The sequence below is a fragment of the Petaurus breviceps genome, unplaced genomic scaffold (assembly GCF_028583685.1).
Source record: "Petaurus breviceps papuanus isolate PSGF00001 unplaced genomic scaffold, PetGlider_PUasm1.0 90822, whole genome shotgun sequence".
NCBI classification, from domain to species: Eukaryota; Metazoa; Chordata; class Mammalia; order Diprotodontia; family Petauridae; genus Petaurus; species Petaurus breviceps.
The window spans coordinates 24,990,862-25,004,561 of record NW_027187351.1 but is presented as its reverse complement, the minus strand read 5'-3'; the positions used below and the strand labels follow the sequence as shown (position 1 = coordinate 25,004,561).

General features: G+C 37.7%; 1 protein-coding gene across 1 annotated transcript in view; it reads right to left on the bottom strand.

Annotated features, from left to right (window-relative positions):
• Positions 1 to 13,700, bottom strand: part of COL19A1 (collagen type XIX alpha 1 chain) — a 426,484-nt gene that overhangs the window by 31,428 nt on the left and 381,356 nt on the right. The window contains exons 44-47 of the mRNA XM_069070725.1: positions 10,908 to 10,952; positions 10,743 to 10,805; positions 7,236 to 7,271; positions 7,066 to 7,110 (exon numbers count right to left, since the gene is read on the bottom strand). Coding sequence (XP_068926826.1) covers positions 7,066 to 7,110; positions 7,236 to 7,271; positions 10,743 to 10,805; positions 10,908 to 10,952 — 189 coding nt within the window. The remainder of the gene's footprint in view (positions 1 to 7,065; positions 7,111 to 7,235; positions 7,272 to 10,742; positions 10,806 to 10,907; positions 10,953 to 13,700) is intronic.

The following is a 13,700-nucleotide window of genomic DNA, read 5'->3' as shown; positions in this document are numbered from 1 at the left end:
AGTATTTACTTTTAATTTAAACAAATGAGGAAGCTGAGGTTCAAAGAGGTCGTGATCTTCCTATGGTTGTACAACTAGGAAATGTTAGAAACACGAACTCAGATCTCCCTGGCTTCAAGTTCTGGATGCCATCCACTATGCCATACTGAAGGAAAACGTGCATTTACTGTATGTCAAAAAAGACAACACACTACACAAATGGAAAGTTGGGAGGTGGCTGGCAGACCTCAGGACCAGAGGGCAGTTCGGTTTAGCTGAAATATGGAGTACATAGAATAAGCGAGAAAGATGAGCTGGAGTAAGACTCTGGATGGTCTTAAGGAATTTGTAATTTATCCTTTAAGCAACAGGAAGTCACTGAAGGTACCTGACCATGAAAGTTATGTGGTCATTTGTGTACCAGGAAGATTCTTTTATAAGCTATAAGAATGATGAATTAGAAAGGGGAGAGATGTGAATCAGAGAGCCTAGTTAGGAGGCTATTAAAATAGGTTGAAGGAAAGGTAATGAGGATCTGAAGCAGTGTGTTGATAAGGGGAGGGGGAAAGGAGATACATGTGAGAGATATGAAGGTCAAATCAACAGAACTCAGTGATTAATTCTATGTAAAAGATGAGGGAGTGGCAAAGATGTTTCCAAGGTTTTGAGTCTAGGTGCCTGGGAGAGTGAAGTATTATCCACAGAAATAACTCTCAGAAGATGCAGATTTTGGGAAGAAGATAATGAATACAGTTTTGAAGTTGAGTTTGGGCTTATAGTGAGCCACTCAGGTGGTGATGTCCAGCAGATAGTACTGGAAACACAGTACTGGATTTAAGGAGAGAATTCAGAGGAAAATGGAATTTTACCAGGTTCGTAACACTACTCTTTCTAAAATTGCAGTTTACTTGAAAGTGGAGGCTTGGAGTCAGGCATCATGAATATGTCTTGGTTCTGACACTTGGAAGCTCCGAGACTAAGAATAAATCATTGAACATTTCTGAACCTTTTTTTTACACCTGCAAAATAGGGCTAATAATACTTGTGCTACTTACCTCACAGAGTTGTGAAACAGGAACTTTCTAAAGCTTATGTCACTACGTAAATGTGAACATCATGATGATGTTTAATCCCTTATGTCTTTCCTCTTCTTCTAAGGTTATCATTCTTGTTCTGGTTTTACTCTCTTCTCAGCCCAGTCTTGACCCTCTTTTGGTGTAGTATGTAAGCTCAGTCAATTCTTTCCAATACTTTCTCTTCTAACCATTGATCCCTTATCTCCTTGACTCGACACTATTCTTTTCCTGTTTATTCTCAACTTTGAACAACTCCTATCATCCGCCTCCTCTGTTCCTATTTCTACTTCATGGCAGGCATTTCTTGGGGAGAAATCCTAAATTTGCTAATTAGGATCATTATGAATTTATGCTATGTAACTTTAACTGGTATGGAAGTTTTAGGAAGAAGTTTGGGGTAATTTTTTAATTGTCTTTGTAAATTTTTTTGTCAATATTAATTTTGTAAATCTGGCTAATAGGATGATGGCTCCCTATACAGGGAGGTTTGAACAAGTGGAGAAAACAGAGTTCCATTTTAGACATGTTGAATTTGAGGTGCTTATGGATCATTCTATTCTAGGAGAATGGCTACAAGGATAACACTTGGATTGTCCATCTGTAATCCCTTTCTCTTGTAGCAGTACCAATCCACTTATTTATTGCCCATAAGTTTTCTTGGAGATAGCTAGCTCTTAGGGAAATTCTTTCATTTAAGCCATAATTGGAAATGTGTTACAGTTCAATTGCAGCCCAGATACATTTCTCCATTACTCTTTGGCTTACCCACAACTTGAGGTAATTTAGTTCAAATGAGATGAGAAAACAGGTTAAACAAGTTGCCCAAGGTCATGCAGGTAGTGAAGAGTAGAACTAGGACTGGGGACAGGTCCTCTAATTGCAAATTCATTACTCTTTTTACTGTACTACGCCAAAAGAGAGGAAGACACCAAATCCTTGGAGAAAAAGTTATTATAGTAAATAGTTGGCATTTATAATTGCACTTCCTATGTGTCAGGCACTGTGCTAAGTGCTTTACAATTATTATCACATTTGATCCTCACAACAACTCTGGGAGGTAGGTGCTATTATTATCCCCATTTTACAGATGAGGGAACTGAGGCAAATAGAGATTAAATGACTTTCTCTGGGTCACATAGTAAGTGTTTGAGCCATATTTCAAATCAAGTCTTCCTGGCTCCGGGTCTAGCATTTTATCCACTGTGCTAACTAGCTGCCTCTGAAGAAAAACAATCAAGGAAATACTGGTAATTACTGACTAATAGACCAACTTTCCAGTCTTCACAAAATCTTTATTACAATAATCTATACATTGTATAACAGAAATCCTTGCTGACAGTGAGAGAATATAATAAGCTTGTTTTTTTGCAAATAATGTTCTATATTTACATCTTTACAACAATAAATGTCATTGGAAAGTATAGAGAATATAATATAATAGCATACTTCTGATTCCCTAGTACTGAAGGTCACCAAGGACTCTCTTTTAACCAAATGTCTCCTCTAAATATCTTAAAACCATGCAACATTCCATGAAAAGTATACCAACTGAATCAATTATGATGACTCTCATTAAACTTGGATGAGGCATAAAACAGGAAGGCACATAATTGCCAATGATATTTTTTCTGTCCAATAGTCCAGCAGAGTCTAAATAGAAGGGAGATTCCTTATAGATAGTGAAGTCCTCTAAATACTCCCAGTTATGAATGAATGCTGATTGTATTATGTTCTGTTATACTGCAGAGCCTCCTAAATGACACAATCATTCCAAAGAGTCTGGCTTTGTCATCCACATATCCACCAAATGAATGAAGAATGCATTTTGCTCAGACTATATATTCAGTTGAATGGTCAGCCCACAGAGTTACTTATATATAATTTAGATAGATGTTGGTATGTATACTTTAGACAGATACTTCAAATTTTACAATGTACTGAACCCAGAAGTGAATAGGAAAAAGAGAGTATATTAGACTGCCCTTTGAAAGTTGCACAGTGATTTTGAAGACTCTAATGAAATAATGAAAAATTTTGAAGACTCCATGAAATAAAGACTCACATTTTTAATATCAATAATCTTCCTATGATGCAATATGGCTACAAATCATGAACTGCTTCTGTTTTTGAAGAATTAAAACTGCATGTAATCCCAGGAGCAGTACAGAAATGCATAATGGGTTATGAATCAGCTACAGCATATGACAAAAGGACTGTATACTAAAAACAGTGTAAAAACATTAGATGTATTACCTGAAGAAGATAAGGGGCCAGTTACATTGTAAGAAGAGGGGATAAAAGATGGATAACCCATGTACTCAATTTGTGGTCAGGCAATGTCAAGATATCTCGAGGAAGACCACTAGCACTTGTTAAATGACCCTCTTGCGGAGGATTTGCAGGAGGACGTGATTTGGACGGGATGAAAGGATATGTATTGGTGGCTATTTGCACTATTGGAGCGTTTGCCCACAATGATAAGATTACAGATCTATCGAAACATGGAAGGATTCCATCATTTGGTAGCCTCTCACTAGTTTCATTTAAAATGCTTTTGGGATGATGTGGTTGGGTTCTGTCTCATTCCAAGTCTTCTGTAAACTTGTTTTTGCTCCTACTGCTTATATTCTGTTTTATAAGGCTACACTGAACTTAAATTTATGCCATGTTTTCCTATATTTTTTTACAAATGATTTTTTACTCTACTCTGGTATTGCCCTTGGCTACCATGTTTTACCACTCGTCAAAAAGAACAACTATCTGGCATTTTTTGGGTTCTTTCTGCCTTCTCATTATGGTGACTCCTTTAGGTTAGCAAATGGTCTCATCTTTATCCTTTCTTCTAATCTAGTTCCTCCTGGGTAGGTGCTAGTTTTGCTTAGCACAGTTTCTATCACATAATAAGAACTTAATACATACATTTTGACTGCTTGGTTGTCTAATCTAATGTTCATTTTAACCTTTATTGTAACTAGTGGATAGTTTGACTTCACACAGCTTTTTATGTGATTTATATGATTCTAATACAAGTAATCAGTCATTTCCTATATGGCAGTGGATGTCATTTTAATTTTTTGTCAAATTATTCGTAGTTTGCCATGTCCAGGTCCTTCTGATTCTCTTCTAAAATATATTGTTTTTATATATATATATGTGGGAAACTTCAGAGTACTTTACAAATGAAGCACATAATTGTTGTAAAGGAGTCATTTAGGTCAGCTGATAAGGGGCTACACAAGTCTTTGGCTTCTAATTTCTCAAACCTGAGATGTATTTTCCAATATACAGTTTGCCTTTCCCAGTGCCAACCCACCTTTATTCTGGAGTTTCTGAGTGTCAGCATTTATTTTGACTTTATTAGGAGGATCACAGTTCTCCCTAGATGTTGATGCACCAACTAAAACTGCTTTTTTTGCATATACTTATTGTGAGCCTTATAAGAGGAGATGATCAAATGTCACTGAAATAATGTTTCTTGTTGCTTTTGTACCGGGTTAGATTAGCTAAAGCATTTATTAAGCTTTAACAGTGGACAAAGTGCTGGGTCTGGAGTCAGGAAGATCTGAATTCAAATCTAGCCTCAGATACTTGCTAGCTGTGTGACCTTGGGCAAGTCACTTAAGCTCTCTTAAGCCTCAGTTTTCCCAACTTTAAAATGGGGATAATAAAAGCACCTACCTCCCAGGGTTGTTGCTAGAATCAAATAAGATAATATTTGTAAAACACTTAGCATAATGTCTGGCACTAGTAGGTACTATATAAATGCTTAAAAATTTATTATTGAAGATTACTATGTCAGTTTGTCATTGTTCAAAGGTCTCATATTTACAGAATCTACTGTTAAGGTGTGTGGATGATTTGATTTTTCTCCTCACTATTCACTTAGGAAGTAGAAGGAAGTCACATGGGTTTGAAAATTTAATTTTTCTTTGTTTCTTTGACTGCAATGGCCAAATAATTCTTCATATAGTGACCATTATAATGGTTAGAACCATACTTATCTGGGTTGGTCCTCAGACTTCAGACTCAGCCTTTCCCTTGAGTCCACTCTGGGACCAGCATGAACTTGCACTTCACTGACATAGAGCCATCTTCATGCCATCGTGAGGCATAAAATAGGACTTTGTGGAAGTAGGGTTCTCTTAAAACAAACCATTTTCCTTGACCCTGACATTTTTTTCAAACCCATCATCCTATCTCTTGTTTTTCAATGTAAAACTTCTAGAAAGAAGAGTCTCTATTTGTTTTCTTTACTTCCTTACTAGTCAATCATTCCTCATCCCTCTGTAATATGACTTCCTTCCCCACCATCTACTGGAACAATTCTCCCTAAGGTCACCTAGGGCCACCATATTGCCAAACTTAATGGACTTTTCTCTTTTGCCCAAGTGTTTATATCACCTCAACATTTAACAGTTGGTCATCACTGTTTCCTTTCTTGATGCTCTCTCTTGATCCCCTTGATACCTCTCGTCTATCATCTTCCATGATTCTATATTCTTCCTTCCTTTCTGACCACTTATTTTTTGGTCTTCTTAGCTGGCTACTTAGCCTCCTTATATTCCTTCAAGCCCTATCCTTGTCTGATGGTTTGTCACTCTCTACATTGTTTACTTTGGTCAACTCATATACTCATATGGACTCAAAAATCATATCTATGGATATCAACACCAAGTATCTAAGACTTTAGGCTGCAGGTGAGTTGAGATCTGTATTATCTGAAGGAGTTTCACAGACTGAATTTCTTTCACTAATGAAATTACAGATGTAGACCCAAATTAAAATCAACAACTTCAGAGTAGTCTTGTATTCTCCTCTCTCCCTCGACCTTTAATATGATCAGTTGGTCAATTTTCTCATTTCTGATTTCACAAGATTCCTGATATTAATCCCCTGCTTTCTCTTTCCATGACAAATACTCTTCTCTTTTCTCACTTAGAGAATATATCCATTTAATTGGTCTTCCTGACTCTAGTTTATCCCTTTTACAATCAATCCATCCTTTACATTACTACCCAAATGGTCTTCCAAATGCACTGCTCTGATCACATCTTTCTTTTAATTAAAAAAAAATGTAGTGTCTTCTCTGTGCCTGCCAATAAAATATAAACTATGATCCAAGCACTCAAAAGGCCTCCAAATTTGGTTTCAACCCATCTTTCTGGCCTGATTTTACACCATTCTCCTTCATGCGTTCTGTAGTCTAATCAAATTGGAATAGTCACCATCCTCTAATCCTATCTATCTTTCTCATCCTGTCTTCTCTTGTTTCTCTACTTATGTTTATATCATTATCCTTGCCATGAAAGGGTTCTCCTAATGTTTATTGAAATTCCTTACCCTCTTCACAGTCATGGTCAAATTCAGGCACTACATCCTTCATGAAGTCATTCATTCTTTTTCCCTTACCTCATCTTGAGGTGAGATTTCATTCCTTAAATTATCCATAGCACTTTGCCTAGATCTCATCATCACCCTTACCATGTCTAACTGTTATCAGTTATTTATGAATATGCCTTTTCTCCAATACTTTGCATTAGATTACAAACTGCTTTTGAAAGCAGGGATGCATCATATCTAGCTCTGTATACCTTGAATAGAGTAAGCACTTACTTAATGCTTGCTGAATTTAAATGACCATCACATGAAGCTAGTAAGCAATGGGAGCATGGTAGATGTAGTGAGAGATTCTTTGCTGGGGATGGAGGTGAAGACTAAACAGTTATATATATATATATACTTTCATTACATAAGCACTGTGACTGAAATATCTATTGCTGGCAGACATGAAACACTGGCAATGTAGCTTACTGTGGTAGGGTCTCTTGCATGCTTCTCAGTACATCATTTGCCTTGGGGTCCTGTTCTCTCCCTATATCCTCATTCACCTAAAATTATGGGGTTTTTAGGACAAGTAACTATACTTATATACCCATTCTGTAATAACACAGCAAAGATAGGCCCGATTATAGTAGATTGACTCAAATGATGACAATGGTTATATACATACACGTTCTCCTTTGGGTCCTCTATCTCCAGGCTTGCCCACTGGACCCTGAAAAAAATCATAATTGGGACACATATTTGCCAAGATCCTTCATATGACCATCTGACCAGTCTCAATAGTGTTAGAGCTTTTGCAGGTGACTATAAATCTGTTTTTAAATGTAGTTGTCATACCTGAGGACCTGGTGATCCATCTTTTCCATTTATTCCCTGTAAAAAGAGAGAAATAATTGTTACCTGCATCTGGGTATATAGGGAAAGGAAAAGAAAGCATAGGCAGGGAAATGGTCCAATAGATGAGTTGCACTTAAGGGAATTGATTTATGACCCTGTTTATTAGATCCTAGATCATACTGATGATGCAGTATGGTATGGTAGAGAGAGCCCTGGCCTTTGGGACAAGAGGCCAGGGTTCATTACTTGCTAGTTGTATAACTTTGAATAAATTCCATCACCTCTTTGGGCCCAGTTTCTTCATCTGTGAAATGGGGACAATAATAATTTGTTACATACCTCACAGGTTGGTTGTGAGGATGAGATGTCATAATCTATGTCAAGTGCTTTGTAAACTATATATATATATGTATATTATAAATTCACCCAATATACTTATGTATGTATGTATAATAAAAACATTAGCTATTCTTATTACTTACTAGTTATAGATCCCAGTGCATAAGACTCCCTGTAAAATCTGGATGCCCCCAGGTTAGTTGCTATGGTGGATTTTCATGGTAATATGAGTCAAAGCACCACTATCCTCTAATATATTCCTGTGCTGAGCAACTCTCATTAAATGCCTTCAATTGAAACTCGAAACAAGTTTCACTGTATGGTTGGAATAAATTCCTAGCATGAAATTACCTGCCAATCAAAAGATGGCTTCGTGTCTCTCAGTAGGCACATGGTGAAGGAAGTAGGAGAGAACCCTTAATCACTGTCATTGAGAGTACTAAATAAGTGCTTTTTTATTAGAAATTGTGGAGTCTCCTGAACTTTGCAGGGCTATTCCTGAGGTGACAATAAAGCAGAGCCCTACTGGTAGATTTATGAGATTGAGAGAACTATTGTCTGGAAGATGTGAGAGGCAAAAGCACTTGGGGTCAAGTCAAATACCTAGAGTCCTAACTGCAGATGTGTTTTTGAGATTTGATTTGAAGAGGGAGAGATCAAGGTAAGGAAAATGATTTCTTAGCCAGCAGGCAATCGCATGGACATGCTCCTCTGAAAAACCTAAGAGACCTGAATTGTGCCAGGATGGATTCTATGAGGATGGAAGTGCAGACAACTGTGTGTTTTCACTGCTGTAAATTACACTAAAATCTGTCACGGTTGATAAGCCAACCAAAGTCTCCTAACCTCTCAGAAACATCCTGGGAATGATGGTGAGTACTTTAAATAAGAACATGTTACTTGAAATATAAGGTTCACAGAATTTATTACATCAGAAACACAGGCAAAGAAGATAAAGCTGATTAAGGAGAGGATGTGAGAGGAGCCAACTCTGTCACTTGGAGAAAAGAAGATAAATCTAGCGTAAAAATTTAATTCAGTGTTTTCAGGAATACTACAGGGCCTAAAAGATCTTCTGTAGCTCACTGAAGATCATCGGCATACTATCTTCCTTCTTTCCTGCAAACATTTATTAAGTGCCTACTATTTGCAAAACATCATGTTAAAGAGGAAATCCTGGGACCCCTGCTCTTAACCTACTGCCTATAGGGCAATTTTGCTTTGGGTTGTTTTTCTAGTGAAGGGGATAGATTTGCACAGATTGATTCATATTATCTTGCCCAATTTCTATTGAGAACTATAGGCATTCATTCTCTAGATGGCTGACAGGAGTAAAGGATGTACTCTGTGGTTATGAAACAGAGCAAAAGTAAGTGGCCCATGGGGGATTGAATTTATAGCCTTTGGTTATTAGTTTGTTGCTCTACAACGGAGCTAACTAGCTTGAGTCTGGCTAAAGTTCTTCTCGGTTCTGACATTCTATCGTGTTATGAGTTGATGATGTCTAAAGACTTAACCTTTCTGTACCTCAGTTTTCTCACTTGTAAAATGAGGGTGTTGCTCTCAATGGCTTCAAAAGTCACTTTGAGTTCTAGCCAGTAAAGCAGTCAAGTATTTATTAAGTTCTTTTTATGTGCCAAGCACCGTGATGCAAAGAAAGACAAAACAGTTCCTGCACTCAAGGAGCTTATAGTCTAATGGAATGCAAGATGTAACACAGAATAACGTGTAAATAACTAAGTATACTTAAGGTATATAGTAGACAGAAAGTAATTTGAGAGAGGGAAAATACTAGTAGCTGAGAGGATAGGGACCTGTCCCTTGCAGAAGGTGGGACTTGAACAAATTACTGTATATGAATATAATGGAATACTATTGTACCATAAGAAACAAAAAAGGCGATAGTTTTAGAGAAACCTGGGAAGACTTGTATGAACTGATACAGAGTGAAGCGAACTGCAAAACTAGGAAAGCAAGTCATAGTATAACAATAGCAATGTAAAAACAAACAGATCCAAAAAAACTTAAGAACTCTGACCAATGCAACGACTTGAATTGAGTTTTAAAGGAAGCCAGGTAAATCAAGAATAAAGGTGAAGACACAGCATATTCCTGGCATGATGGACAGCCAGTACAAAGACACAGAAAAGGGTAATGGAGTATTGTATTTTAGGTCTATGTAAGTAGATCAATGTGTCTGGATCATGGATTAAATGAAGGGGAATGAAGTTTACGAATATTGGAAAGACAGGAAGGCAACTACTTATGTAGTTCTAAGTCTACAGTCATATAAAATTATTTTCTCCCATCTTTCTCTCTTTCCAACTCTCATTTCCAATTGGAGGATATTATAATTTTTTTCTTAAAGAAAATACTTGCCTCAGTAGAGATGTTTGTTATAATGTAATCTTGATGCTATATGCTAGTAATCACAGACTCCTTCAACATACAATGAAGCAATACATGTTGAACTAGTGATTTATGCAGAAAGACAATAATATAATAATATTATATTATAATAATGATAATACTTATAATAAGTATAATAATAATAATGATAGTACTTATTTATACTGTGCTTTAAGATTTGCAAAGCACTTTACATATGTTATTTCATTTGATTCTAAAAACTGAGATTGGGAAAAGGAAATTGGTTGTCCAAGGTCATGTAGCTGGTATATAAGGTAGGATTCAAAAACAGGTCTTCCTGCCTCTGAGTCTAATTTGCTTTCCACTATCAAGCTTAGGTTGTCTAACAGTGATAAAAAAGAGAAGTAGAACGATGAAAAAAACTAATTGACACTTAAGCTTTTTGCCTAAGATCAAAATGGGATGTCTACAAGGCTCCCATCTACCTATATTTGATAATGTGGCAAAACATTCCCCACCCAAACTCCTAAGAATGTCTGAGAATTAGGGAAGCATCACTAATTCCTTAGCACATATTGATAAAACTGGACCCATTCCAACACCATTTCTGGCAACAAAGTCAATAACTCATGATGAATGGACTTACTCAGGGCTGAATCAGCAAATGAAAGGTTCCCTTTGCTGAATCTGGAATAATTTTCTTGATGGTTTTCTTATTCAACCTTAATTCTCCTGAGAATCACATCATTTTCCTGACCCTACTAGAAATTGATAAACAAAACAAAATTTAAAACTTACTGGTTTTCCTGCAGGTCCTTCAGGCCCGGGGAAGCCAATATCTCCAACAGGTCCTCTTTCACCCTTAAAGACACACGTACAGAGGCACATGCATATGTATATGAATAACTGTTGACTTCAAAACATATGTATTGAACAGAGTTTAGATGCTAAAGAGGCACTCACTGGTTCTCCTGGCACTCCTGGAGGGCCTGGAGCTCCTGACTTTCCCTGGGAAAGGAATTAAAGTGAAATATTACATTCATTATGACAGAAAGACACTCTTCATTATATATTTAAGAAGGACATTTAGGGGCAGCCAGGTAGCACAGTGAGTAAGAGCACTGGCCCCAGAGTTGGGATGACCTGGATCAAATCCGGGCTCAGACACTTAGCACCCACCCAGAAACACCTGGCCGTGTAACCTTGAGCAAGTTACTTGGTGGCGCAGTGAGTAAGAGCACCGGCCCCAGTGTCGGGATGGCCTGGGATCGAATCTGGGCTCAGATACTTAGCACCACACCCAGAAATAACTGGCCATGTAACCTTGAGCAAGTTACTTAACCCTGATTGCTTTTTTAAAAAAAAAAAGAAGGACATTTGCCTATAGGATTGCCATCTGAGTATTTCAGGCAGCTAGGTGGTTGTAATGGGAATGCAAATTTTGAAGATCTTCCCTGCCCCTAGGCTAAAGTGCACCTGAAGCCTGGGGTGGGAGGCTTGTTTTTCAGTAGATACTTCTTGATTGGCCAGTGAGTCAACAAGGTTGTTACATTCTCTGAGCCAGGAGAAGGCTATATAAGCCCTGATGTGTAGCTTTGTTTTGGGGACTCACTTTGAGAAGTGTTCTGTGATTTGATCTGAATTCTGGGAAGGTGTTGTTGAGAGTCCCCCGGCTTTGAAAAACCCAGATGTGGAAACCCAGATGTTGACTGGGTATGGATGTAATGGCTGGACAGTTTGGAAAGCTGTCTACTTCATCTGTTTCTGTCTTGATAATTCTGCCTGTATACTTTGAAGTTCGGGGTGCTGACCATTTCCCCTGAACAAGGTAAACGATATATGTCTGACTGATTAAAGTAAGCTTGTTAACCCATTTTGAGTTGCTTTCCTTTAACAAAGCAGATCCAAGAACCTGTATGAGCAGCAAACCCTGAGGACGCGCTTGGGGTGCTTGCTGCTACAGTGGTATGACTGGATAGTGTTGGAACTGGAGTGAGGAAGAAAGGTTCAAATTAGATCTCAGATACTTCCTAGGTATGTGACCCTGGGTAAGTTATTTAATCTGTCTGAGCCTCTGTTTCCTCACTTGTAAAATAGAAACAATAATAATATCACCTAATTCCCATGGTTATTGTGAGAATAAAATGAGATGACATTTAAAAAGTGCTTTGTAGTCCTTAAAGTGCTATTTCAATGCTAGATATAAATGCTAGCTATGGGGCTCTGAGGTTATGGATCCCAAAAGATTGGTGGTGAACCTGTTTAAAAGACAATGAGACTGAATTTTATATAAGTATATTAGAATTCATCCCTCCTTTTGTCTTCCTTCAAAATAGTCATTTGTTCAGTTGTTTTTAGTTGGGTCTGACTCTTCCTGATCCTATTTGGGTTTTTCTTGGCAAAGACACTGGGGTGGTTTTCCATTTTCTTTTCTAGATCACTTTACAGATGAAGAAACTGGGGCAAATGAGATTAAGCGACTTGTCCAGGGTCACACAGCTAGTGTCTGAATTGAGTTTAACTGAGGAAGATGAGTTTTCCTGATTTGTAGCCCAGTGTGCTATGCACTATGGCACCACCTAGCTGTCCTCAAAGTAGTCACCTTAGAAGCATTTCCAATGAATCTACCATTTGCTCCAAACCTGTTCAGAATTGCTCTCTTGGAACTGCCTGTGAAGCCCATTAGGTTCATTATAGCCACCCTTATGAAGAGTCAATTTAGGAGAATAATAAGCTGTGTAAGTATGTTTCTGGCCAAAGGGGAAAAAATAATGAGGTTACTTTTCTTGTATGACTTATAAGCTTGCTTTTATGGCACTTCCAAAAGGGAGTGTCAAAAATGTCCTGATCAATGGCAGTTTGGATGGATCAAGGTCATATAACCTTGGAAGTATCTACTCTGAAGCAGAATTCCTATTTGATGTATACATACTAATAAATGTTAGGCTCCATTAAATAAATAAATGGCAAGTGGGTAGGGACTGTTATTCTTTGGAGTCTCTCTGGTCTCTAGCACAATGTCTCACACTCAACATTTTCTCTCTATCTCTAATTGAACTGACATGTTTATTAAGAAAATCAGCCTCATCATGTTATCACAATTTGTCTACCTATTTCTAAGCTTTTATTTTATTTTAGTTGTACCAGAACTGTGATTTCACTGGCATAAAGAATTTCCAATGGGGTGGCTAAGTGGCCAATAGAGCACCAACCCTGGAGTCAGGAGGACCTGAGTTCAAATGCGGCCTCAGACACTTAACACAAAAACTAGCCGTGTGACCTTGGGCAAGTAACAACTCAAAATTGCCCTCCAAAAAGCAAAAAAAAAAAATAAAAAAATAAAAAAATAATTTCCAATAAGGAACCTTCCTCTAACAATGCAAAGCAGTACCTGCTTTGCAATCTACAGTTGCATAGATATAGTGTTACCTGGAACACAGAGAGGTTAAGTGACTTGTCCAAGGTCATACTACCAGGATGTGTCCAAAGCAGGGCTTGAAATTAGTTCTTTTTGACTTTAAGACCAGCCCTGTCTCCACTATCTCATGCTCCCTCTCTTGCCATAGTATAAAACAATTTAAACAAATGTTGTGACCTAGCAGACTCCACAATAGAGTCAGATCAAATATGTTTTCTGATCCTCTTGATATCTTATGGGTAGCTCCATAGGTCCTACCTAGGAGACTGCTGTCTTTCTCTCTGTATCTGCACAGCTGCCTGAAGTGCTATGTTCCCAATGACTCTTCTGTGAAGTTA